General features: G+C 37.1%; 3 protein-coding genes and 1 non-coding gene across 4 annotated transcripts; 2 read left to right on the top strand and 2 right to left on the bottom strand.

Annotated features, from left to right (window-relative positions):
• The first annotated feature begins 45 nt into the window (after nt 1-45).
• On the top strand, nt 46-10,967 carry slc7a10b (solute carrier family 7 member 10b). The gene is made up of 11 exons (XM_046859832.1): nt 46-360; nt 2,982-3,186; nt 3,403-3,554; nt 6,204-6,329; nt 6,731-6,884; nt 7,496-7,619; nt 7,810-7,913; nt 8,493-8,589; nt 8,752-8,901; nt 9,407-9,584; nt 10,578-10,967. Exons 1-11 carry the CDS (start codon nt 81-83, stop codon nt 10,706-10,708), a joined length of 1,701 nt encoding a protein of 566 aa, XP_046715788.1. The 5' UTR covers nt 46-80; the 3' UTR covers nt 10,709-10,967.
• A 1,417-nt stretch (nt 10,968-12,384) lies between these two features.
• On the bottom strand, nt 12,385-12,458 carry trnat-agu. Its single transcript has one exon. It is a non-coding gene; the product is annotated as a tRNA-Thr (tRNA).
• A 1,672-nt stretch (nt 12,459-14,130) lies between these two features.
• LOC124391985 (chymotrypsin A-like) lies at nt 14,131-16,529 on the bottom strand. Its single transcript, XM_046858664.1, has 7 exons — nt 16,374-16,529; nt 16,159-16,262; nt 15,960-16,039; nt 15,703-15,781; nt 15,368-15,548; nt 15,114-15,247; nt 14,131-14,368 (listed from the first exon to the last, which is right to left on the bottom strand). Exons 1-7 carry the CDS (start codon nt 16,447-16,449, stop codon nt 14,207-14,209), a joined length of 816 nt encoding a protein of 271 aa, XP_046714620.1. The 5' UTR covers nt 16,450-16,529; the 3' UTR covers nt 14,131-14,206.
• A 5,195-nt stretch (nt 16,530-21,724) lies between these two features.
• Nucleotides 21,725-27,673, top strand: ccdc34 (coiled-coil domain containing 34). The gene is made up of 7 exons (XM_046860163.1): nt 21,725-21,828; nt 22,257-22,523; nt 25,151-25,271; nt 25,500-25,607; nt 26,687-26,845; nt 26,938-27,067; nt 27,346-27,673. Exons 2-7 carry the CDS (start codon nt 22,264-22,266, stop codon nt 27,546-27,548), a joined length of 981 nt encoding a protein of 326 aa, XP_046716119.1. The 5' UTR covers nt 21,725-21,828; nt 22,257-22,263; the 3' UTR covers nt 27,549-27,673.
• Nucleotides 27,674-27,743: the final 70 nt, after the last annotated feature.

Below are 27,743 nucleotides of genomic sequence, written 5' to 3'. Positions count from 1 at the left end.
TCCTTATATAGAGCAGTCAACTAGTCTTCTACGCGCTCACTCCTGAGGAGTCGTTAGCATTCCGTCCTGGACGGCGGCGGATGCTGCGCATGCGCCTTCTTTTCACCGTGCATCAATGCTCCGAAAGCAGTTCAAGAGAGGAGGAGAGAGGGAAGGAGAAAGAGAGAAAGAGTGAGACGAGGTTGCTTTTGGAGCTGCGCGCTGAAATGCATGGAGCGGAGCGGCAAAGGAACGCCAAGCACAAGGACGAGGCTCAGCCGAGCACCATGAAAGACGGAGCGGTGAAGTGCGACACGATCCCGGAGCGCGTGACTCTCAAGAAAGAAATAGGACTGCTGAGCGCGTGCACCATCATTATAGGTGAGCTGGTGCACGTGCAAAAACTTTTAGATTAGTTTGCAAAATAAAACATTAATTGTTTCCTTCTTCGTCTTTTTCTAGTTAATTATTAATTATTAATCATATAAACAGCAACAACAAGAAACTTTATACTATTCTTGAGATACATGTAACTTCCAAACTTTGGATATGTATAAAGTTTGGAAACCAATGGAATTTTTTTTTATTTTGTTCTTCTTTTTTTTCTTCTTCTTCTTCTTCTTCTTCTTCTTCTTCTTCTTCTTCTTCTTATTATTATTATTATTATTGATTACTGTTAAATCTTTACAAACACAGAATTTGTGCTATAAAAGTTCAATAATGTTTTCTTATACTGTACTTTGTTTTTGCATTATATATATTTGCATTTTAATAATGAGGTTAATGTTATACCGTGTACAATCATCTATACAGTCATGCATTGAGCTCATGTTACAAGTAAATACAAGGAAGTACTTCTTTCTTTAACGATATTATAACATTTATGAGGTGAAATGAGTAATGGTATAGTGATGTTTGAGATTCATGGATACTTACCTCCTGTATTGAGTTCAACACCGCCTGACCTATAGGCCTCTGACTGAGGGTTTGGAGTCCGGCTTGGAGTTCGTTGTTGTTGAACTAACCACAGGAAGTTAAAATGTCCGTTCTAGTCTCACTCTAAATGCTTTCCAATTGTTTAAGTAGATAAAGCACAGCTCTCTCTCTCTCTCTCTCTCGCTCTCGCTCTCTCTCGCTCTCTCGCTCTCTCTCTCTCTCTCTCTCTTTCTATCTCTCACTCACACCACAACACCACACACACACACACACACACACACACACATGAATAGCATGACAAATTAGTACTATCAGCCATGCCATAATTGCCTGTTTTCTTTATTTCCCAGCAAATAACAAGCCATTTTTACATATTCTTTTTCCATTTAATATTGCTCATTGTCACAATTGAAAAAGTATCATATCAGCATGTCACTAGGCTGAAAAAAAAAAAAAAACAATTCCAGAAAACAACATTAAAACTGATTCACTGTTAACCATTAAAACCATTACCAATCAGTTTCCATTACAAAGTGCATTGAAAACAATTGTCCAAATAGTAAATATTGGTTTCCAGTAGATACCAAAATGCAATCTACAATTCGTCAAAACTGTTGGTATCCACTTAATGGTATCCACTAGATATAAGACAGCAGATTCCTAGTAGAGACCATTACAGTTTCCATTAAAACAATCACAATTCATATTATAACTATTAAAACCATCTCAAATTCTATGAGGGTTTTTGTTGTTCTGTTCAGCGTGAAGTCATTTATTAGGTTTTATTAGGTTAATTAGGTTAGGTTAATTAACTGTTTCCAAAAAAGTCAGTTTAAGAATTGTAAAAATGTATTGAACACTGACTGGCCAAATTAGATAGTGTTAATAAACACTAAGACCAAAATTTGCTCATATTTACTTTTGTGAAATGCACAGTTATGTGACCTGTAAACCACAGGAAATGCACCTCTTCTTTATACAGCCTCCTGATCTTTGACTGAAATGCTTGTTGATGTGGCATGGCCTAAATTTCTGCATATTATAGCTGCACTCTATAGACAAACCCGGCTTTGTAATATTAGTAAACCCTTTACATTGCACAGGTAAAGATTATCTTGAAGATCTGAGGTTGGCCACAATGCCAACATTTGATAGAGGGATCATTTACATACTTATTTTTACTCTAGCTTTCTACTATAGTAGTTTTTAATGAGTTTTCAATGAGTTTCAATCAGGGCATTCAGAGAACAGAACTCTCGAATTTAATTCTCGTTATTTAATTCCCTCCTTGTCATCTTTATCATATAATCTTTCTTGGCAAATTCCCACTAGTAAGTAACTTCATTATATGGACAAAAGATTGACATGACCATAAGATTTGTATGTTCATCTCATTCCACATTCAGTTCCCTCTTGCTGTTATAATAACCTCCACTTTGAAGATGTTCTACTACATTTTACTGTATGCTTGTGGAGATTTGTGCCCATTCAGCCACAAGGGTGTTGGATAAAGTCAGGTACTGCTGTAGGTTGAGAAGGCCTAGGGTGCAGTCCGCATTCCAATTCATCAGAAAGGTGTTCTGTAGAATTTAGGTTAGAGCTTTACAGCAGGCCATTCAATATTCTCCACTCTAAATCATTTAAACCAAGTTTTAATAGAGCTTGCTTTGTGCACCTTGTCATGCTGTTCATGTGAAGGGAAAGTTTCATACTACTGCATCCAAAGACATCCGGTGCAATATGGCTGGAGATGCCAGGTGTTTATAAATACTTTTGTCCATGTAGTGTATGTTACAATGTTTACTATGATGATCTTTTATTGACCCATTTCATAAGGCCTATTTAAGTATCAGATTATAGTTTCGACTCTTATCATGTCTTATATACTAAAAGAATCATTTATTTATTAATATAGTTGATTAGTTATAGTGATTTCAAACATCAATATATCTTATATATCTAATAATGTTATATAATAATAATAATACATCTAATAATAATATATATCTAAATTAGAAATTAGAATTGCAACTGAGGCGGTATAACATCACACCTTCTCTTTGCAGGTAACATCATTGGCTCTGGGATCTTCATCTCTCCTAAAGGGGTCTTGGAACACTCAGGATCTGTTGGATTGGCACTGGTGGTATGGACATTAGGAGGGTGCATTGCTGCTCTTGGATCCCTCTGTTATGCTGAACTTGGGGTCACTATCCCTAAGTCAGGGGGAGACTATTCATATGTTACAGAGATTTTTGGAGGCTTAATCGGGTATGCAATTAATCGGTATTCCTAATATTTTCAAATCTTTTAAATAAACATGCAGTTCTTAAAAAAAAAAAAAAAGCATCCCATGCTCCTAATTGCTAACCAAATTTTTGTTGTAAAAGTCTAAATATCTCCAACAGCATCTATAATTAGGTTTTTTTTTTTTTTTACAGCTGGGTTATATATGTCTTATCCCTTTTCTCTTTTGCCCTCTTCCAGATTCCTGCTTTTATGGAGTGCAGTACTGATCATGTATCCGACTACTCTTGCTGTAATAGCCCTCACTTTCTCCAACTACGTCCTACAGCCAGCGTTTTCCAATTGTGTCCCACCGTATATGGCCACACGTATGCTCTCCACCGTCTGCATATGTGAGTAAAGCAACACTTTATTGTTGGCCTTATTGATTTTTCACACTCACTTCTTTATTTTTCCAAGGTAAATGGTAGACGTCGTCCAGTAGTGGATTTTATCGATACCAATAGCTAGGTCGGATCATACTTGCCGATAACCAATTAATCACCCGATTAAAGCATATTGGATAAAACCAAACACTCCAATGTTATTCAACATTATTACACAAATAAAATGGAAAAAAAAACAAAAAACAGTACTGAATCATGAAAATGTCTAAATAAATATGAATATATTAATTAATAAATATAATTGTAAAATTATAAAAATAATACATATAGCGCTCTCCGTGCAGCGTGCCATCTCATGTGGTGTCCGTGATTCGCCTCTAGAGGCCACTCTTATAATGACTTCGAGCCGGAAGCCAGAAATTGTATTGAAATTGTAACTGAAAATATACTATATTTTCTTTAGAAACAAGCAAATAAATTAGTGAAGACAATAATTGCTGTTTTTGATTTTATTACGGTGATACTAACATGGACACCAAGACGGTATTATGTGCATGCATTTGAATAGTAGGCACTTTGACAATAATGTAATAGTTATACTTCTCAGTATCTCTAAGGCAAGCTGTGTTAATAGAGTACAACAGCAGTATTTATTCAATATTCAAGCCCACAGAGTTGTTAAGGCATATTTCAGGTTGTTAATGGGGTTGTTCATTAGCAGAGCTTAAGAAGCTGTGAAGCACTTAGAAGTAAATCTTACTCTTTTTGGCTCAGTGTTCTTTAGAAATACCAACCTGCCTAATTGGCCAATCAGCCATCCCACCTTTGCAGAGTTCCAGCAGCCACTTTCCATGAAACAGTGGCAATGTAATGAGAGTTTAAAAAAAACACTGAATGATAAAAACCAAAACAAGAACAGTAGACGGCCAACATGTCACATGCAGAGCACATTTATTTTGGATAAGGCCAAACTCTCACAAGGGGCAGTGAGGCATAAGAGCGAAGCACTTGACTGTCTTGACTGTGCTGCGGTGAAGACGAATAGGCGTGTGATTATTGCATAACCTCTAATTACTTACTTTTGTTAGTGGAGCCCACACAAGAGAAGAGTTCTGTAAAAGAGTGAGGCGCTCCATCTTTTCACAGACCTGCTCATTGCCCTCTCTGTTTGTGCTGTTACACCACACAGTAATTTGTTAGTCTTGGTTAGAACAGACCTTATGTTTCACAGAGAGGAAAGAGAAAACATGTCGGAAAAGAGAGTCACTGGGACAGTGATGGATGAGCTGAAAGAATTCCACTCCTCCTTTTTTTTTAAAGAATTCTCACATTCTCATGGTGTTTTTGTTTTTGCGTTCGGAATTCTTTTGCCACTTTTCTACTGGTCTTGGCAAAAAGCAATCTCAAATGATTGATTTCAAATGTCTGTTGGTCAACTGGAATTTGGAGCAATAAGTCAATGGACCATTAAGTGTTTCCCATGGTTGCACTATTCTTCATGCACTCTTACAGACTGAGGTACCTGTAGTTTCCTAGCAGATGTTTGTGAATGGCTGCTTGTCTGCAAATTAATGCTATTTATTTTCATATGTTTAATATGAGTTTAGTACACTATATTAAACGTTTTTTTTTTTTTGTTGTTCTTCTCATTACAAGCTAGTGTTAATTTTGAAGTTAATTCATAGTGTAGCTTTCCAACGTTGTTTCTCCCCTTTTTCTTCTGTATATTTTTAACGCATAACTGTCTCATCTGCATCCATGAGGTACTTTTGTGCAATGATTACAACCTCTGTGCTTTAAAAACTGCATAAATATTGCTATCCTGGAATTAACCAGCTTCCTGTGCAGTTGCCTTATTAAAGTAATGTTAGGAATGTGACTGGCTTCTATTTTAATTTTATCTGCCATATAACATAGTTAAAGGAAACTAATAAAAGCACCAAAGAATAAATCTAATATTTGTAATTACTGAGACTTGTTGTAAGTTAGCTTTTGTTTTCAAGTATCCAAGCATATTAGCTATAAAAGTATAATTATCTGTAATTTATACAGAATGGACCCCCTTTCTTTTTTTTCTTACTTCTATTTTTACATTATCTTTCAACTACCTAGATGAGGTAAAGACACCTGTCTGGTCATAAATGTATACATCCAGGTACAAGGAAGTTGCTATTCAGCAACTAGAAGCTAGTAATATTTCTGCTAATCAACATGGTTAGCTAGCTACAGGCGCAGAATAACAATGTTCATCAGTACTTGGTTTAGGTGATATAATGTTAGTTTTTTGTGGTTGATTGTCACTTCCAGGTGAAAAACATACTCTATATTATGATGCATACCTATGAGTGAAAAAATGTAAAAACCAAAAACTTGTAAGTATTTGCAGAAACTGCTTTATTGTTAGTTCAAAATTAGTGCATTTCGTAAACAGTAAAACCATTTAAAACATACATTCCTATTAAATAGAAGGAAGTCAATTTATTAGCATTTTAAAGGGTGTATTATTTTGAATAAATACAAATACTACACTATAGTATAAGCATCAAGATCCAGTTTATCACTAGATTAGAAATTATACACAAATAATATTGTATACAAATGAATCTTTTAGAGATCTGCTTTTTATAGTGTTGGGGTGTGTAACTGTGTTTGCAGTGTTTTTGACATGGGTGAACTGCTTCAGTGTACGTCTGGCCACACGTATCCAGGATATCTTCACTGTAGGGAAGCTGCTGGCACTGGGCCTCATTATAGTTGTGGGACTGCTCCAGATCTATGAAGGTGAGAGAAATGTAGCACCAGATACCATTTAACAGCTTATGAATGTTAATGGGAAACATGACTAGTCAAGTGGAATAATAGAATAATCACATTGAGTAATTATGATATTGTTGTGTTCCGGCTTCCGTTACTGTCTGCTAGATCTTATTTGGAATATAGTTAATATTTTAACCTAAATTAGGAATGTAATTACACAAGAGCCACCATTTGCTGCCTGACTAAATAAATGCACAAGGATGTGGAACAGTCGAAGTCTCATTATAGCAAACTTCATTCATCTTGAGCTTTATCCTGGGAAGTGTCATAGAAATTTTAGTAGTATCCTAAAGCAATGACATGTCTTTTATCTAAAAGTATTTAAACATAGATATAAAAAGTGTTATAATGTCCTATCTCCACAGGTAATTATGAGGGTCTTACACCTCAAACTGCATTTCAGTTTTATAAAACGCCATCAGTGGGACAGATTGCTTTGGCATTCCTTCAAGCGTCCTTTGCCTTTAGTGGCTGGAACTTTCTCAATTATGTCACAGAAGAGGTGGTAGATCCCAGGAGGTGAGTTTGGACTTCTTACTCCTTATTTGTTGTCTTAAAAAATTTGGTTGATATTGGTTTATTGGCTGTTACCAAGAAGAAACCAAAGGGCTTTTTAGTGCTACTAGTAACACATGGGTATATCAAGGAATTAATCAGGTGCAGTTACAATTTACTGCGAATATGTTTTAAATGGTGCTTTGTGGACAATAGGCAGTGTTCTTTCTGTGCTTTGGGGGTTTCCTCTAGGTATTCCGAATACCAAAAAAGGCGTTTTAGGCTGACTGGCGTCTCTAAATTATTTGTGTGTGAATGTGTTTGTAAGTCTGTGAATAAGCGGTATAAAAAATGAATAGATGGACAAAATTTTGTTAACATTGTTGGTCAATGAAGAGGCTCATAATATGTCCCAAGCATGCCTATCAGCTGTTTGACTGATAGAATATAAATACACTGTTCATTTATTACCACATTCTCAGTCGGTAATGTTTTACATGCCAGTGAAATGATAAAATCGAAAAATATTTATAATTAACTGTATTTAAAAAAATTACTTCACATGTGTAAATGCTGTTGAACAATATTCTTGTCAGCAGTGCAGTGTTTAAACAGCAGTGCTACTGTCTTTTCAGGAACCTTCCACGTGCAATTTACATCTCCATTCCACTAGTGACCTTTGTGTACACACTCACCAATATCGCCTATTTCGCCGCCATGTCTCCGGAAGAGCTGTTGTCCTCCAATGCTGTGGCTGTGGTCAGTACACAACACATTCTTTCCCCTTGCAAGCTGTCAGCCCGATTTTCACCTAGTGGTTCAGTCTAAAAATTTATTCTAAGTGATTTGACATAATTATCCAGAACTTTAGGTACCTATCTACTATCTCATTTCTGTAGCTGACTTTTTCAATAATTGTCTTGACTGTGCTACATTCTGACACCAACAGACATTTGGAGAGAAGCTGCTTGGAATGTTCTCCACTCTCATGCCCATCTCTGTGGCACTTTCCACATTCGGAGGCATCAACGGCTATCTCTTCACCTCATCCAGGTCAGCTTAGTCATCCCAATATTTCGGCTGCCCCTTCTGGAATTTCTGTGACTTACATTTACTATAAGCATAGTACAGTGATTCTCAAAGTGGAGTAAATGAAGCATAGCTGTAATTTTTCAATTCCCATAAAATCAGAAGCCAACATAGCTGTTCATTCATATTGGGTATGTTTATTAAGGTCTTGGCTTATCAAGGACTTTGGTAGAGAGACAGGGGTACACAGGAAACCATACATTTACAACTGATTTATCATAGTCAGACCACCTACCAACAAGTATTTAGAAACTGACACAAGTTACCTGAGCTTAAGCCCCTGGAGATGTCAAATGGCAGTGCTTGACCCTTCATCAGCTTGTTATTATTATGTTTGTGCATGTGTGTGTTCTTTGTTTTTTAGTTCGTTTGACTGATCTTACTTATCTTATCTAGTAGGACTTCTTATTCAAAATCACTTTCCAGATTATTCCATTTTGCTCTCACTAAACATTTTCTAACTACTTATGGTTAAAGAGTTTAATTTAATTTTGTATTTTTATACTTGTATATGCTTTACTGTGTGTTTTTGTGCACCTTCAGACTTTGTTTCTCTGGTGCAAGAGAAGGACATCTACCCAGTTTACTAGCCATGATACACTTTAAGAGCTGTACCCCTATTCCAGCCTTGCTTGTCTGTGTGAGTTGTTCAATGACAAAGAAAAATATATTGTTTTTGTCATAGTTGAGTTTTACACCAGTTTGGTATCTGCATGTTCTAATGTTTACCTTTGTCTGTCTGTCTGTCTTTTTTTCCAATCCTGTCTCCATTCCTCCTGTTTTCTCACATCTTCTTACACAGTGCACTGCCACAATTGTAATCATGTGCATTGGTGAAACACATAATCTTATAAATTATGTGTCCTTCATCAACTACCTCTCCTATGGAGTCACTATTGCTGGCTTACTATATTACAGATGGAAGAAGCCAAACCTTTACAGGCCAATCAAGGTATCATTACAACAAATACCTATTCAGAAATGAATGCTGAGGTGATTCTTTATGTGTCCTAACCAGCATGTCATGGTAGCAGCATGACACAGATGTACAAAGGAGAAATCTCTGCTGTTAGTGTAGTATACTGAATACTGTAAATGTACACACTCTTCTAAGAACTGCTGCTGTAGTTATAAATACTGTCCTGTACTCTATTTCATAATGAACAGACTTTAAACACTTATTGTTTGTTTGTTTTCATTTTTTATCTGTATAATTGTAATTAGTTTATCACTTTATTCAGAAGGTAATGGCTTCCTTTTTGAGGCCACTTTCTACCCAAATGTATTGGTTTTCCTTCCCACAATCAGCTATCTTGTGGGATTTAAAGATGTATTTCTATAAAGCTGTTTTTTGACTGTCTGTAACACATCTTTTAACGCTTTTTACACACTTTTAGAAAAGTAACAATTTAAATTTCTCATTTCATGTCTGATTTCTTCTTGCATCCCGTGCACAGGTGAGTTTGTTTGTTCCTGTGTGTTACCTCCTGTTCTGGGTCCTGTTGTTGGGCTTCAGTCTGCACTCGGAGCCTGTGGTCTGCGGAGTGGGACTGGTCATTATGCTCACTGGAGTACCTGTATACTTTCTAGGAGTGCACTGGAAAGACAAGCCAAAGTGTATCTATAACTTCATTGGTAAGTTTTATGTAATAAAATGTAAATGTATCTGATTTAGTACCATGTTACATTTAAACTCATCATTGCCCACCAACTGTATATCAAACGTCAGACTAAATTATAACCATTTAGAAACTATAACATTTTTACATATATGACATTTATGTAAATGTATTGAAACTTGCATTACTGTAGGGAAAAACTGATCATTGCTGTTAGAAAGGCATGTGGGAAATTATGTGAAAAATTAGGCCATATTCCTATTGGACTGTGCATTAACATACAAACTAAATAAAAGCTAAAAGCTTTAACCACTGCTCTTCACCCAGGGTTAGAAACTGTTAACCCCACATTGCATTTCCCATCAGTTTTTAAGTTTAAAATGATGCTGTGTTAGGTTGGTTCATCTAAATGCTTAGCAACAGACACCTATTCAGAAATTGAACAGTGTATGGACCGTATCACATATTATGTAACGTTACAGAAACCTAAAGTGTTGTGTAAACAGTATTTGGGGTCAAATTAGGACAACAGCCAAGAAGGATTAACATGGCAATATTTTTCTCACTGATGTAAACACCTGTATTTATCCAACCCTGGTCGTTGACACTGCAAATATGCAGATAAAAATGTTACCCCAGGGTTTTGGGACAGTTCAAAGTGCTAAACATCAGATTATTAATATCCGGGATTAACTGTAACATGCACAGTATGGAACATGAAAGAGAATAACCCAAGATTCCATTTAGGGTTTAGACCCAGGTGTTAGAATGAATCTGGACTAACTAGAGTATTTCAAATCTAAAAAGAACCCAGAATATTATACAATACAAATCTATCAAAACACTTATCAAAGAAAAAGTCAGAAATATTAAATACTAACAAATTCTAAAACTCATGTCAGTGTCCCCAGATGTTCATTTTTCATACGCTTTCACTGTATTTTTTGTAATGTAAACTATATTTCTGTTTAAAGTTTATGCAAATGACCACATCTTGTGTTTGCTACAGAGTGGGCCACGTATCTGGGTCAGAGATTGTTTTTTGTGGTTTTCCCTCAAGTTGACCCCATTGAAGAAATAACACCAAGAGAATGGACAGACAAACCTTCTTCCATTCGCAAGGCCTCTGGACCTGTTTGACTTTTTTTTTTGTTTGTTTGTTTATCACCTTAATTGTATCATGATATTTTAAAACATCTTATTTTAGTGGCCCTCTTATTGTTGTAAAGCCCCAAAATATGGTTCTTTGGTAAATATTCAAACACAAATATCTATAAGACTTGTATAATGTCTTTCTTTTTCTTTTTTTCTGATATACTTACGTTAATGTCACCTTAACATCTAAAATGCAATTGCCATAGATGTTACTTTTTTTTTTTTTTTTTTACGATTTCTACGTTTTATGTTTACTGAAATACTTTAATAGGTTATAACTTCTGGCCTAAAATATTTAAGTGCCTTTGTGTATTTCTATAGTAGTTGCTATAGTAGTGTGTATATATATATATATATATATATATATATATATATATATATATATATATATATATATATATAAAATATGTAAGACTAATGTTGAATATATTTATTGTTATTTGGTAGTTAGAAATGTCCTTGTACCTTGTAGCATTGGTTACCTCTTTTAGGGGCAGCTAGAAATTTGGCATTCAGGAATGCATTGGCTTTGCTAAATACCCTATACCTTATTTCTAAAACTATTTGTTACTTACTACTTAATAATGTTATTTTCTATGAAGATAATGTGCTTTTTTATTTTACTCTAATCATTCTTATGTTTATTCCTCATAATGTGATTGAATTCCAAACATACAACCTTTTTTTGTTTGTTTAATTATAGAGACTTCAGGTGAACCTTCACGCACAAATATTAAACCTTACGAATATTTCATGGCGCAATTATCACTGTTATGCTACTGAAAGAAAAGCATGTTTTACTGGTTATACAATGCAGATGTATAGTTTGGGGACACTTAGCTTTCTAGACAGTTTTGGTTTGCAAATTAATATGTAACATTATGAGGACTGACCATGCTCAGATAAATTCAAAAATATTAATATTAAATCCCGACATATTAAACTACATGTTAATCAGAAAGTCTCATAACTGCGGCACACACTTTCTCCTTTTCCAAGAAACACCATGCAAGGATTTTAGAGCTAAAACATCTCTAAAACCCTTCAGTCTAACACTGTGCAGAGCAGCTCAACAGATCAACTTTTTCTTTCCAGACAACCTTCCTTCCTCTCGTAATATGTCCTGTGTAACTTTGAGGTGTTTTTGTAGTCGCTATAAACAATTGGGACATTTCAGGAAACAAGCAAGTTGTCCCAAAACTTTACTGTAAATATCTGTGCAAAGCCACTGAACTGCATAGCATTACATTTTTGTTTTTGTTTTACAGATATATTGATTGAGTATGTAATAAATGAATGGATGCTTAAATATCAAACTGCCAGAAATCATGCACTGTATCAGTTACTCTAAGCTGTACATTTTTTTTTTAAAGCCTGCTCATTTTGCCTATGCAGACCTATGTAGAAGGATGAGAGTTCAAATGTCTTAAAATAAGATTTGAAACTGTAAATTATTTGTATAGATTATTTCCAGTGGATGAGACACTTCAGTGTTTACCGGCTGCCATGTCTTTTTTGTAAATGATAAAATGTTTAACCGTTTTGGTAGTGAATAAATCATAATTAATACTATTTGAGGTTTGGGTGCTGATTATTAAGATGACTGATACAAATCAGGTGAGGGAATATATTGTGACAAGCTTCGCGAGGTTGGAGTCAAAAGGCACCGCTGGGATTCGAACCCAGGATCTCCTGTTTACTAGACAGGCGCTTTAACCAACTAAGCCACGGCGCCGCTGCCAACGCAGCCTAATGTTTATTTTCTTGTTTATCCTATTAGTTTAACGTTCTTTTACCCAGAGATCTTGAAGACTAGCAAAGCTTGTCATGGTTGGTTCATCTTCTGTAGCCATGTGGGAATTTTATTTCGTCTCAGGTCAAATATATTGCCTGGTAAAGATGAGAAAATAATTTATGCAGATGCAATATATTATGCAAATAAAATGTTAAATTATGCAAATGCAAATTAATAAATAGTATTCTCACTGCATTTATCCTTATACACTAGACTGTATACAGTATATGTGCAAAACCCTGTAGACACCATAATATTACTCATGCATATGTGCTTGTTTACAATAATAAATAAATACAAATGTATTCCTCATTTGCACTTATATACACCTCCACTCTTCTGGGAAGATTTTCCACCAGATTTTGGAGCATGTCTGTGTGGATGTCATTCAGCCACAGAAGTATGAGTGAGATCAGACCCTGCTTTTGAGCATTGAGTTTGCTAGGACTTCTGCCTTTCTTTTGTTTCTGTCTGTGTTCTCCTCTGTCTCCAGTGTGTCGTTTTGCCTCACATCAAATATTTTCACCTGTATCCTATAACCATCAGTATATTTTAGTGTACCTTCTGCCTTGGTTTGTTGCTTGGTCCTTGTATTGTTTAGTCAGCCCATTGTGTATGCATTGTGAGCTCGGGTTTCTCCTGTTGTCCTTTTGCTCTTTATTTTTGGAACTCATTTGCTCAAGATTTTTGTGACTTTTTGGTTTGAATTTCTTTTTTTCTTTTTTTGTTTTGAAATTTCACGTATTAAATTAACCAATTAATATACAAATAAAAACTTAAACTACATTTCCAGTCTATCTTTGCTCTTGGGTCATTCTAAATCCCTGTGGCCCATGCATTCAATCCTGGTTCAAGCTTAGCTCCTGATAGAGATTTGGCATGCAGTCTGTATCCTACTTTATTCCAAAAGTGTTCATTTGGATTCTGTGATCTGTGCAGGACAATTATCTCCTTCCACTTCTTGACAACTGATGTCTTTATGTAAATTAGTTTGTACACAAGATGACTGTGGTGTTCAAACAGGTTTATTGTAATGCTTACTGAAGAAGTCTTTCTATTATTTCTAAGTTCTATAAATTGTTTTCTTTGAACTTTGTGTCTACAGATTGGAGAAGAACTGCATATGGGTGTAATTGTTGGGTGTCATATACTTTCGACCTTTTAGAGCATATGGTAATATTTTTAGAAGTTGTTTCTCAAAGTGTGGCCAGTAAAATATAACTCTTTGCTAACCTAAAAGATTAACTTTTGTTTACAAATTACATTACAGTTTTTTTAATAAACACTGTATGAAAATTAATATTTATTTTAGTTGTTTTATTGTATATTTATTGTATTGGTTTGTCTATATCCAATACAATAAATATTTTTGTCTATTTCTAAATGTAATTGAAAAAATAGTTTAAATAGTTAGCTGCATGAATAAAATGTGTTTTTTGTTCACTTGTTTGTTCACTTGTTTTTCCACCCTGTTATTATGCAATGATTTGCTTAAAGAAATCAGCCTCTAGGATTTTTCTTTGACCAATATTTCCTGTAGGTGCTGGATAACTATTTTACTAAAATATCTCCAATTTGCATCTAAAAGAAACTATAACAATCAAACAACTGATGCATTGTAACAATCTCTTCTTTATTTATAAGGAAGAAAGAGAGAATGCAGTCAGAACAGCATGGCCGTAAAGGCTTTAGTTGGTAGCGATGGTCTGGTCAATCCAGGAGCGAAGGCTAGTGACGCGAGCATACACTCCAGGCATGGATGTACTGCAGGTGCCACTGCCCCAGGAGACAATACCAACCAAGGTCCAAGCTCCAGATTTCTGGCACACCAAGGGACCACCAGAGTCACCCTGAAACAAGGAAGAACGAAAACACATGCATACATTAAATTTCTGGTTATTTGTAATAATATTAGACTATATCTAAATGTGGAAAACAATTGCTTTGAGGCAAAGCCGATTGTTAAAAGTGCTATATAAATAAAATAAATTTATTTTTTCCGTACTGTACATTCATGCTATACATTCTTTTCTTTTTTCTTTACTATACAAGTATTTATTTTCATCTGATGTTAGTTGTTCAACTAAATCAAGCTAAGCTGATCATTTGACTGAATGTTGTGAAAAGTTTACATATTTAATATTTGGTCAAATGTCTTATTTAAAACCTGCTATATACAGTGTAATCTCTGTTATCCATACTGTATTTTATTTAGATTATTTTTTAACAGCTGTAGATTAATAACCGAAAGGCATGCTATATATGATGGCCTTTTTCTGATAGAGCAGCTTTTTTTGTAATTTCTTTTAACAAATAAAAATATTTATTACATACTGTGTGCTTCATTTGCTTAGACTTAAATAACACAAGCCTAATATAATTAGCACATATTAAAAGTGATAAAATAAATAGATATTTTTTTACTGACCGGACAGTGTGGTGAAGCAGACTAGTTTGTTAATATATTTATTTTTTATAAAAGTTTCATATATTTTCAGTCTAATCCTCTAACATTTACAGTGTTTTTTCCTTTAACCCTAAAAATTTGAATTGGTTTCACTTGTTTTACTAATAGTTAATGGTGGTTAATTTTACCATGCAGGAGGAAGCACCAGAGGCTCCAGCGCAGATCATCAGGTTAGTAATTTTACTGCCCCAGTAACTCTGGCAGTTGGTGTTAGTCAGCAGTGGCAGAGCGGCCTGCTGCAGACGAGCAGGAGTGTTGGCAGCTAAAAGAGAACAAGAGAGTTCAAATTAAAGGAATAAATGTGGAATAAAGGAACAAAATTTCTCTTGATATAGTTAAAGCATAGTGTAGCTTAAGACAGTCATCACAAACGTTGCATTACCGTTGTATCTGGTCAAGCCCCATCCACTTGTGACACACTTCAAGCCACCAGCGAAGTTGTCGCTGGTTTCGGCCAAACACACAGGAGAGACACGGGGGCTGAGCTGGGCAGGAGTGGCCAGTTTGATCACAGCAACATCATTGTTGATGGTGTATGAATTGTATTTGGGGTGTCTGATAGACTGTGTTGGAAAGAGAATGGATATAATTTTTATTAGTAGTAGTAGTGGTATCTTAATAGTTCATTTGAAACAGTTTTTTTTCATCATAACCTCAACTTTCTGTGTTCTAATTAATATCTATAAGTTCATGCACTTTCATAGCCCTAACACAAACCTTTGCAATTTTCATGACCTGAACGTTCTCTGCATTAGAGGAGCGATCATGTTCTCCAAGGACCACAACGTGTGAGGTTCTGCAAACAAAAAAGTGTAATCTTGTAATGACATTTATGATATTTTGGTTTATCATTTTATTCACTGGAAAGACAAGCAAATAAATAAATATTAAGAAGTGTCTTTTGAGAAAACCAAAGCCTCTCAGTTGTCATGTTTTACACTGATTTGTGGGGTTGCTCATTTTTCTGTCCCTACCTGACATTGCAGTGAGCAGCGGTCACGACCCAGTACTCATTAACAAGAGAACCACCACAGAAGTGGAAGCCGGTACTGTCCTGAGAAGAAAACAGCAAGAAAACGAAGTCTAGTTAAACAAGTTCTCTTACAGCAAATGTGTATTGTAAGAGGAATTTTGCATGGTAGAGATGAGAAGAGATAGGAGGGTGAGTCTTACCTGCAGAGACACTTGCCAGGGCCATGAGTGTGGCACGGCCTCCTCACCGTTCACAATCCTGGCATATCCAGTAACGACAGGAGAAATGGCGGGAACACCACAACCTTCAAATAACACACATACACATTTCTTTCTTTTGGAATGAATTTTAAACCTAAACTAATATATGCAGTGTTGAAAAAAAACAGGAAAACATTAAATTCAAAGTTACATACCGTATGTTGCGCCAATAAAGGCGAGGCAAGAGAGAATCCACAGGAGAGCCATGATTTCACACTGCTCTAGCTGCATTGAGTGAGGGGTTTTATAGAACTACTGTGGCCTTGGATTTACTCTATCTTGTCAAATCATTCCAAAATAACTCCAGTTTCACCTGTGTACTTAGCCATATCAGAATATTTTTTCTCAGGACATTTACTGAAATTCTTATTGCAATACAGACAATAAAATTTAAATTTTTGTGTATTTGATATGATTTCCTTCTTTCTTTCTTTTACATTTTTTTATTTGTTTAACCTTAGCTGAGATAACCATTAAAAGTATATAATAATCATGAAATCTATTTATGTAATAGGTTTGCTTAGATAAAAAAAAAAGCCCTATTGTAATCTTCATAATAAATGCTTGCATCTTTTTATTCAGATTGTATGACTTTAAATAAACACTGAAAAAATCTTTATTTAACTTTTCTTTCAAATACAAAATACTCTTGAACTGCTCTGTTAATAAAGTGTAAAGTGTTAATTTAAACATGTTGAAATGTTTATTCAGGCATTGATAACCAAGTTACTCTGTAACATGTGCAGTAGGCTAAAAATAGGAAACATGTTAAAGAGAAACCCTGTGACCTTAAGACTAAAAGCTCTCTTGTAATCATAATCTCTGGATTAAAGCTTGCAAATGCTAAATTTATTTATTTAAAAGTCATTTTGATGCAATAAAACTAAGAAATTTGATGGTATTAAGGTTTACTTTGACCAAATATATATATAAATGTACAGAATTTTATTTTCATTCCCCTTAGCATGACTAACAGCTTCACACACTCTTGGCATCTGGACAGTTTCTCCAGCTGAAATGCTTTGCCATGCCTCTTGTAAAACTTTCCATAGATGTTATTCACCGGTTAATATTTATTTCTGACCTTGTGATCCAGTTCAGTAGAATTTAGATGTGGTGACTAAGCCGATCAATTCATGATAGATAAAAATCCAACCAGCCGTTTGCTCTCTAAATAACACTTACAGAGCTGGGACGTATACATATGCATCTCAATACATTAGAATATCATTAAAAAGTTGATTTATTGTAGTAATTCAATACAAAAAGTGAAACTTGTATATTATACAGATTCATCACACACAGACTGATTTATTTCGAGTGTTTATGTATTTTTATTTTGATTATTATGGATTACAGCTAATGAAAACCCAAAATTCAGTGTCTCAAAAAATTTGAATATTGAATATTGTGAAAAAGTTCAATATTGGAGACTCATGGTGTCACACTCTAATCAGCGAATTAAATCCAAACACCTGCAAAGTTTTCCTGAGTCTTTAAATGGTGTATCAATCTGGTTCAGGCTACACAATCACAGGGAAAGACTGAGCTCCAACTGACGCTTTCCTTGTGTAAAGCCACTCCTGAACCAGAGACAACGTCAGAGGTGTCTTCCCTGTGCAAAGGACAAAAAGGGTTGGACTGTTGCTCAGTGGGCCAAAGTCGTCTTTTCAGATGAAAGGAAAGAAAATGTTGCATTTCATTTGGAAATCAAGGCCCCAGAGTCTGGAAGAAGAGAGAAAAGGCACAGAATCCTAGATGCTTGAGGTTCAGGGTAAAATATGTACAGTCAGTGGTGGTTTAGAGAGTCATGTCATCTGCTGGTGGTGGTCCACTGTGTTTTATCAAGTCCAAGGTCAGCACAGCCATCTACAAGGAAGTTTTAGAGCACTTCATGCTTCCCTCTGCTGACCAGCTTTATAGAGATGCTGATTTTAATTTCCAACAGGACTAATACCTGATTTAAGGACCATGATATCCATGTGCTTGATTGGCCAGCAAACTCACTTGACCTAAACCCCATAAAGAATCCATGGGGTATTGTAAAGAGGAAGATATGAGACGTAGAAGAGGTGAAGGCCGCTATCAGAGCAACCTGATCTTACATAACATGTCAGCAGCGTCACAGGCCGATCGCTTTACATGCCACTGCAATAATTCATGCAAAGCGAGTTCCGACCGAGTATTGAGTTCTGTACATGTTCATACTTTTCAGTAGTCCAACATTTCTGTGCTCAAAAATTAAGTAATATTCACATTTTCTGAGATAATAATCATCAACAATTAAAAGAAATGAACATTTAAAATATATCAGTGTTTGTGTGTGATGAATATATATGAGTTTCACTTTTTGTATTAAATTACTAAAATAAATCAACTTTTTAATGATATTCTAATTTATTGAGATGCACGTTTATTTCAGGTCATAGTATTGTTGTATGGTGACAGAATTGCATGGCACTAAATTATGGAATGTTGGCCATGTTGGTTCAGTATTCCTTTTACCTGGAATGAGTCTGCAACCTTCCCTGCTCCAAAACTACCACAAACCATTAAGCTTTTACCTCCTATATTCCACTGTGTGAGGCAGTCTGCTAACATCTTCTCTTCTGTTCTCTGTCTTACATCAATTCTTCTGTTAGATCCAGAAATGTCAGGACTTGTTTTTCCACAGAAGTTTTTTCCAGTCATTCACTCCAATTCTTTTGTATTTTGGCTTTTTCCTAGTTTGTTGCATTTAAACAAAAGGAACATGCATTTGTCTCAAAAGTGATTAAACCTTTATCATAGACTAGGTGTTTTTCCAAACTTTTGACATATAAATATACTGTAATATTAAAACAAATAGTAGGTGTATTAAACAAAATATGCTCTTACAAATCTCTATATTTTACAATCAGGTTTCAAGCCTAATGATGTTACTTTGCATATGTTAAACTATAGGCTGCTTAATCTGTGTTGCATTTCATAAAAAGCTGCTTCTTCTTCTTCTTCTTCTTCTTCTTCTTCTTCTGGCTGCTCCCATTAGGGGTCGCCAGAGTGGATCATCTGTTTCCATACTACTTTGTCCTCTACATCTGCCTCTTTTATACCAGCTACCGCCATGTCTTTCCTTCACCACATCCATAAACCTCCACCTATCCAGGCTCTTCTCAACCTGCTCCCTACTCCCACCACAAATAACAATATCATCCGCAAATATCACAGTCCATAGTCCTGTCTGACATTGTCTTGCAACCTGTCCATCACCACTACAAACAGGAAAGGGCTCAGAGCCGATTCTTGATGCAGTCCAACCTCCACCATGAACCAGTCTGTCATTCCTACTACACACTTCGCTGCTGTCACACTGTCCTCATACATGTCCTGCACCACCCTCACATACTTCTCTGACACACCTGACTTCCTCATATAATATCACAACTCCTCTTTCTGCACTCTGTCGTACGCTTTCTCAAAATCCACAAGAACACAATTCAACTCCTTCTGACCTTCTATATACTTCTCCATTAACATTTTCAAAACAAATATTGCGTCCGTAGTGCTCTTCCTCAGCCTGAAACCATACTGTTGCTCACAGATGATCACCTCTTCTCTCAGCCTGGCTTCCACTACTCTTTCCCATAACTTCATGGTGTGACTGATCAACAAGTCCCCTGTAGTTACTGCAGGTCTGCACATTTTCCTTATTCTTAAAGATTGGTACCAGCACACTCCTTCTCCATTCCTCAGGCATCCTCTCACCTTCCAAAATCTTGTTAAACAATCTGGTTAAAACTAAACTGCCATCTCTCCTAAACATCTCCAAGCTTCTACCGGTATGTCATCTGGTCCAACCGACTTTCCACTCTTTATCCTCCTAATTGCTGCTATCCACTTCCTCCTTGACCATTTTGGCATCATCCAACCTTCTCTCTCTTATTCTCCTCGTTCATTAGCTGTTAAAAATATTCCCTCCATCTTCTCAACACACTCTCCTCACTAGTCAACACATTTCCATTTCCACCCTTTATTGAACTTGTAGCACATCCTTCTCCTGGACAATCGGTACAAATAATTTTCTCCTTCCTTAATGTCCAACTTCTCATACAGCTCCTCATATGCCTCCTGCATACTTTTCTAATCACTCTTACGATCCCAATCCTGTTTTGTCAACCTCTTTCTCCTTAAGCTCTCCTGCACTTCTTCATTCCACCACCACATCTCTTTGTCTTCCTTTCTATTCCCAGATGTCACACTATGTACCTTTCTAGCTGTATCTCTTATCACTTCTGCAGTAGTTGTCCAATCATCCAGCACCTCTTCACTACCACCGAGCCCCTGGCTGACCTCATCCCTGAACCTCACACTACAGTCTTCCTCCTTCAGTTTCCACCATCTTATTCTTCTCAGTCCTCACTTTCCTCCTATTCTTCTTCACCTCCAAAACCATCCTACAGACCACCATCTGATGCTGTCTATCTACACTGTCCCCTGCCAACATCCTTATAGCAAAATCTACCACCATCTGCCCTTCCACATTTCTCTCCTTAAGGTCTACCTACCCATCAGCTCCTCATCACCTCTGTTCCCTTCACCAACATGCCCATTAAAGCCTGTCTCAATCACCTTTTATTCATTCACAATCTTTCATTCCTAGGTACACCTTCTACCACTTCATCCAACTCACTCCAGAATTTTTATTTCTCCTCCATCTCACAACCCACTTGTGGAGCATAAGCACTGATGACATTTATCATCACCCCTTTAACTTCCAGCTTCACGTTCATTACCCTATCAGAAAGTCTCTTCACCTCCACTACACTCTCACTGTACTCTTCCTTCAGGATCACCCCTACACCATTTCTCTTTCATCCACACCATGGTAGAACAGTTAAACCCACCTCCAATGTTCCTGGCCTTACTCCCTTTCTACTTGGTCTCCTGAACACACAACATGTCTACCTTTCTCCTCTCCATCATATCAGCTATCTCTCTCCCTTTACCAGTCATAGTACCAACATTTAAAGTACCAACCAGAACCTCCACATTTTTACACTTCTCCTTTCCCTGCTGTCTCTGTAAACGTCTTCCTCCTCTCCTTCTCCTCCTTCCCTTTTACCCTTTTGGCTAACAATACCTGTGGCGGTCGTTAACCCGGTCCTATGAAAGTCTGATTACTGATCTGCATATTTGATTTGGCACGTTTTACGCTGGATGCCCTTCTTAACGCAACCCGCCCCATTTACCCGGGTTTGGACACTAAGAGTGCACTGGCTTGTGCAACCCTAATGTCTGGATTATTTTATAAACAGTATCAGAAGCCTTATTTGTTTAAAAGTACAGCACGTATGCTAGTACACACATGTTGCCATGTTCTCATGGCAAGATGTAAAATCACTGCATCCACGGACGCTTTGTTTCTACGAGAGACGCTTCCTCTGGCGCGTGCATGGTTACGCACTAAGAGCCAATCGCAGGCATCGGATGTATGATTGACGTGTGTACTGGCCAATCCCCGCGTAGAGAGGCGGGACATTACCAAGCATGCATTAATACAAACAGACACACACCTACAAACTGAGTGAGATCAATTTAAAGCCTTGTCTTTGCATTTTCCCCCACACACTGGTGAGTTATTCGAGTTCGAAATTTCACTGTAAATGTATATATTTTTGGATATATATAGTTTCACACTTTCCGGTCTATGTCTTCTAACAAAAAAGTTTTTAAAACCGTTAGCTTTGCAGGGTAAAGCTAACCGGCTAGTTAGCTAGCTGATAATGGTGTTATGGTCTTTACCCCATGGTTAAAAAAGTGACATAAAGAACTGATTTTTGCCTATTTAGGGAAAACTTTTATATTTCCGTGGCCCATTAAAGTGGAACCCAAATTGATCTTTCAGAGAGTTTTCTTTACATGTAGACCAAAAACCAGAAAAGAATAGTTTTAGTGGTCAGATGTTTTTTTTTTTTTTTGTTAGTATATTTCATGACTTGATTTACAGAAAAATGGCCACTAAATCTTCAATTGATGTTTTTCTATTCTTGTCCTGCCAGATTGGAGATGTCAGCACCTCGATCTGCTTCATCAAAAAGTTTTACCTCAACTCCCCTCAAAAGCAAATCTGCTGTCCCTAGGAGCATCCCGAGAAGCAGGAGTGTAGAATCGACCGGCGATTCCACCTACTCATTACTGTCCCCCATTTACCACGATAGCTTCGAGTTATCAGATGACGATGCAGAAGAAGCGCTGAAAGAGTGTCCACCACTGGATGATCCCTCTCTTACAGAACTTCAAAGTGTATTACCCATCAGCCTTAGCAGGTATCTATAACTTTGTATTCTGATATTTTATTACTCACTGTTATATTATAAGTTCAACAGATTTTGTAAATCTTTATGCAGTATGATGTAGGAAGCATTGCATTGTGACATACATTATGGCCACCTGCCTGATATTGTGTTGGTCCGCCTTTTGCTCCCAAAACAGTTCTGACCCATTGAGCATTAACAGCATTAACTTCTACAGCAGTTTGTGCTACAGGAGCTCGTCTGTTCGATCAGACCACACGGACCAGCCTTTGCTTCCCACGTGCATCATCAATTAGCCTCGGCCACATATGAGCCTGTCGCCGATTCACCAATGTTCCTTCCTTGGACGACTTTTGATAGATACTGACCACTGCAGACCAGGAACACCCACAAGAGCTTCAGTGTTGGAGATGTTTTGATCCAGTCGTCTAGCCATCCCAATTTGGTCCTTGTCAAACTCGCTCAAATCCTTACGCTCGCCCATTGACATATCAACTTTGAGGACAAAATTTTCACTTGCTGCTTAATAAATCCCACCCACTAACAGGTGGTGATGCACTGCAAAACCTGGCAAACCAAATATCCGGCTTGGAGTAAAAAAATCTGGATTCTGGATTTTCCTTGAAGACTTTAACAGAGCAAAACTAACACATGATCTTCTAAAATACAGGCAGCATATTGATTGTTCCACTAAAGAAAATAACATGCTAGATCATTGCTACACAATTCTTAAGGATGCATATCGCCCTGTATGCCAGGTAGCCTTGGGGAACTCTGATCACTGCTTGGTTCATTATATTCCAACATACAGGCAATAGCTAAAGTCTGCTAAACCTGTAGTCAAAACAGTGAAGAGATGGACCAGTGAGGCAAAGCAGGAACTACAAGACTGCGTTGACTAAACTGACTGGAGTGTCTTTGAAGTTGAAGCTGACAGTTTGACTGACACTGCGACATCTTAGATCAGTTTTTGTGAAAATGTGTGTGCCAACCAAACGCTTCTGCACATTCAGTAAGAACAAGCCATGGTTCACAGCCAAACTTAGACATGCCAATTAGGATGCACACAGAGGGGAGGACAAAGCTCTTTATACGCAGGCCAGAAACCCACTGACAAAGCAGCCCAGAATTACAAAAAGAAGCTACTCTAAAAAGCTAAAAAGCAGGTTTTTAGCTAACAATCCTTCATCAGTGCAGAAAGCCCTGCAAGATATCACAAACTACAGGAGACCACCCCTCCCCACCGAAACAAACAAAGACTTGGCTGACGACCTCAACACCTTCCACTGCAGGTTTGAGAACAATATTTTCAAACCTCTCATCCAGCCCATTGACTGCCCCATCACACCCCAGCACTCATGTTGCGCTCTTGATTTCTGAAGAGGATGCGATTCTGCTCTTCCAGAGACAGAAAACAAGGAAAGCACCCAGCCCGCTCGGTGTCTCTCCCTCCTGTCTCAAAGTATGTCCTGACAAACTGGCTCCTATCTTCACCCATATCTTTAACAGGTCTCTGGCGCTGTGTGAAGAACTCTCCTGCTTTAAACTCTCCACCAACATCCCGGTCCCTAAGAAACCCTCCATCACAGGACTGAATGACTACAGGCCTGTCGACTACAGCAGCTGGTATTGGCCCACCTAAAGAATGTAACGGAACAGCTGCTGGATCCCCTAGAGTTTGCCTACCAAGCAAACAGCTCGGCGGATCACGCAGTCAATATGGGGCTGCGCTACATTCTGGAACATCTCGACTACTCAGGGGTGTATGCCCAGATTCTGTTTGTCGACTTCAGTTTTAATACAATAATTAAATAAATTCTCCACTTTAAACTCTAAACATAAAAAATTGCTCAGCAGAGCATGTACTTTCTACGCCAATTAAGAAAGAACGGTCTGCCACAGGAACTGTTGGTGCAGTTCTACACTGCTGTCATTGACTCTGCCCTGTAGACATCAATCACCATATGGTTTGGAGCAGCAACAGAACAGGACAGGAACAGACTGCAGAAAACTGTTAAAACAGCAGAAAAAAAACAATTGGTGCTCCCCTGCTCACTCTCCAGGACCATACAAGAACCAGGAAATGGGCAGGAAAAATCACTACTAGTGGGCCAACTCCTATCTTCTGGCAGGCTCCAGAGAACTTTGTTTACCAAAACTGCCAGACACAGGAACAGTTTATTTTCACCCTCATTATCAACTGACCTTAATAATTTGCCCTGATTCATATCAATAAATACTGCATTATCAAACCAGTCAGTAATCACGCCATCCCCATATGTTACACACACACTATTGCTGGTGTATATCATACACAAGTTCTAAAGTAACCTTTTTTTCTTACGTGATGCCCAATACTGCTATATGCACTACCATGCACTCTCACTCTTTATGTACATTACTGATCTGTCATATACTCTTGTGTTCTATTTAGTACTCATATAGTCTGTTTTTGTCTTGTATAATCTAAGCTAAATGTTTAGTGTTCTCTATGTCTATACCTTTTAGATTTGCCAACAGCTGGAATCAAATTCATTGTGCGTGTGTGTGTGTGTGTGTGTGTGTGTGTGTGTGAGAACACACTCGGACAATGAAACTGATTCTGATTCTGTTCTGTGTATGTATTTTCTTCTGTTTAGGAATGAGTCCCATCATGCAGAAGATACCTCAACTGAAAAGCTAAATCTGAGTGCATGGGAGCAGTGGCTTGTGAGTAAAGCCAAAGAAGAGCGAACCAAAACACATGAGAGATCACTGGAGGTGCATTTGGTTTATTAGGATATTTACTACTGTGCTGCAACTTTTGTAAATTTCCCATTGGGATGAATGAAGTCTATCTATCTGTCTGTCTGTCTGTCTGTCTGTCTGTCTGTCTGTCTGTCTGTCTGTCCGTCCGTCCGTCTGTCCGTCTGTCTGTCTGTCTGTCTGTGGACTTTTCTGTGATTTGATTAAATATTCAAATGTATGTGTAAATTCTTTATATTTCAGCAACAAGCTCTGAAAGAAAAGATGAAGCGAGAAGAAATGGAACAAAAACGAAAGAAAGCAGTCAGCGAGTGCAAGATTCAGGAGTGGCTGCAGATAAAGAGAGAACAGGTACTAGTCACGTTCTTTTCGAGTTAATAGTTTTTCAGTTGCACCAAATTTTTTAAAAGGTTTTATTCCACTTGCACAACAGCAATTTTTGCTAACTTTAACAGTTTTTGCCTGCTATACAATTCCATAAGCTTGAGCCCACAGCAAATCTGTGATTTGAATTACAGTCGTCATCACCACTGTCAGAGATGACACTATTCAACAGATCTGTGTGATAATTGAAGATAACTAATAAATAGGGGTGTAACAATACACTGTGACACAATGCATAGTGATGTAAATATGTGAGTGTGCACACTGGAAAAGTGTGAATTCAACATTTTGTTCTTTATACGTCTAATGCAGTTGCACCATTTGAACAGCAGAGGTCCCAATCTCAATATCACATAGATACAATCAATTCACCGAGCACTCTATTAAGAACATCTGTGTGCCTGCCTCATTCATGCGATTATGAACAATAAGGAAAAATTGGATCTCCTGGGATTTTCATGCACAACAATTGTCTAGATTTTAATGAGAATGGTGCAGTAAAGAAGAATTCTGTTGACACAAATGCCTTATTGATAAATGAGGTTAACAGAATGGTCAAGAATGGCCAAATTTGATATTCACTGTATTTCAGAAGGTGCAAAACCTTGAATCTTAAGCACTTTTGTCCGCCAAAAGCAGAAAGCTAAGTCTGCAGATGGCACAGACTCACCGAAAATGGGACATTTGAAGACTGGAAAAATGTAGCGTAGTCTGATAAATCTTGACTTCTTCTGAGACACACAGATGATAGGATCAGAATTGGGTTACACCAGCATAATTTCATGGAGCCGACCTGCTGTGTGTCAACGTTCCAGGCTGTTGAGCTGTGGACATAATGCATCATGTAACAAAGCATCTGTTTTCTGAAATTGGTTTCATGAACATGACAATGACTACAGTGTTCTTCAGTGGCCTTCTCAGTCTTTGCTGTTGAATTGGATCGAACCAAACCTTCTCTTAAACCAAACACACACATATTCAGAATTTATTTTGTTTGGGTATGTATAGTGTTTTCTATTAAATACTACTTTTTTTTCCTTTCACAGGAGAAACAGGAAAAGCTTTTTAAGGAGTCCCAGAAAACAAACAAATTTCTTCACGAAGAACAGAAACGGTTGGAGATAGAAAAAAAAGCCGAAGAAAAATATAAAGCCTGGCTGCATAAGAAAAAGCACGAGGAAAAGGAAAGAAAATTAAAAGAGCAAGTATGTTTATAGAGACAATTATTTAAAAAAGTAAACAAGGTGAATGATTCTGTTTATTGATGTAAGGGGTTTTAATTTTTATTGACTAACAGGAAGAAATAACTAGACAAGAAGAGGAGGAGAGAGAGCGAAAAGAAAGAGCGGACGAGACGTTTAAAGAGTGGCTTAAAAGCATTAAGGACAAAGAAAGGCATAAACGTCAGTCATCGGCATGTTCGGCCGGTAAGCCGAAAAATCTCATTTAAAAGAGGGAAGAGAGGGGGGAAGGAAGGAAAAGTAGGGGAAGAGAGGGGAAAAAAAGGGGGAAAGTGTATGTGTTTGTATGTGTTGTATGTGTAAAAATCTTTCAATAAAAAAGACTTAAAAAAATATATATAAAAAAAATAAATAAATACGCACTGAACATTAACTTTAGTTCGATTATTTTATTTAAATCTTTCTTTGTCATGTAAAAGTATTTTATTCATTTTAAGCTGAAACCTTTTCTTCTTGTTTTTTAGGTGGCTATGACAATCTAAACTATCCATCTCCCAGTTTTGTAAATCCTATTCCTTGGAAACCTATTCACATTCCACAGCACGATAGAACACCTGGGACGAACTCATCACACAGGAAACAGCCAGGTCCATCGAAATATCACTCAACTCCATGTACTACTTACAAACATAAAGACACGTTCAGCTTTGCATCCAAGAGACGGTGATTGGGTCATTTTCAGATCAAATATTTGCTTGATTTCCATATCACCAACACCACACTGCAATGTGGCGATTTTATACATTTGTCATTTTGTAGGGGCAAAAAAAATAAAATTAACATTTAAACCTTTTTTTTTTTTTTCTTCAATAAAATTCTACCACTTGAGCAAGGGAAGGAACGGACAAGGTTTCACTGTGTC

This window comes from Silurus meridionalis, chromosome 10, assembly GCF_014805685.1.
Source record: "Silurus meridionalis isolate SWU-2019-XX chromosome 10, ASM1480568v1, whole genome shotgun sequence".
In the NCBI taxonomy this organism is placed as follows: Eukaryota; Metazoa; Chordata; class Actinopteri; order Siluriformes; family Siluridae; genus Silurus; species Silurus meridionalis.
Note: the sequence above shows the minus strand (reverse complement) of the source record. Positions and strands in the feature narration are given on the sequence as shown.

Excerpts from the sequence above, each read along its gene's own strand:
- slc7a10b (XM_046859832.1), top strand. The coding sequence starts at position 81 with ATGCTGCGCATGCGCCTTCTTTTCACCGTGCATCAATGCTCCGAAAGC. Across the intron at positions 6,330-6,730 it reads ACTGCTCCAGATCTATGAAG|GTAATTATGAGGGTCTTACA; the intron begins GTGAGAGAAATG and ends CTATCTCCACAG. Across the intron at positions 6,885-7,495 it reads GAGGTGGTAGATCCCAGGAG|GAACCTTCCACGTGCAATTT; the intron begins GTGAGTTTGGAC and ends CTGTCTTTTCAG.
- ccdc34 (XM_046860163.1), top strand. The coding sequence starts at position 22,264 with ATGTCAGCACCTCGATCTGCTTCATCAAAAAGTTTTACCTCAACTCCC. Across the intron at positions 25,608-26,686 it reads TGCAGATAAAGAGAGAACAG|GAGAAACAGGAAAAGCTTTT; the intron begins GTACTAGTCACG and ends TTCCTTTCACAG. Across the intron at positions 27,068-27,345 it reads GTCATCGGCATGTTCGGCCG|GTGGCTATGACAATCTAAAC; the intron begins GTAAGCCGAAAA and ends CTTGTTTTTTAG.
- LOC124391985 (XM_046858664.1), bottom strand. The coding sequence starts at position 16,449 with ATGCAGCTAGAGCAGTGTGAAATCATGGCTCTCCTGTGGATTCTCTCT. Across the intron at positions 16,263-16,373 it reads CTTTATTGGCGCAACATACG|GTTGTGGTGTTCCCGCCATT; the intron begins GTATGTAACTTT and ends TGTTATTTGAAG. Across the intron at positions 16,040-16,158 it reads CCTGGCAAGTGTCTCTGCAG|GACAGTACCGGCTTCCACTT; the intron begins GTAAGACTCACC and ends TTTTCTTCTCAG.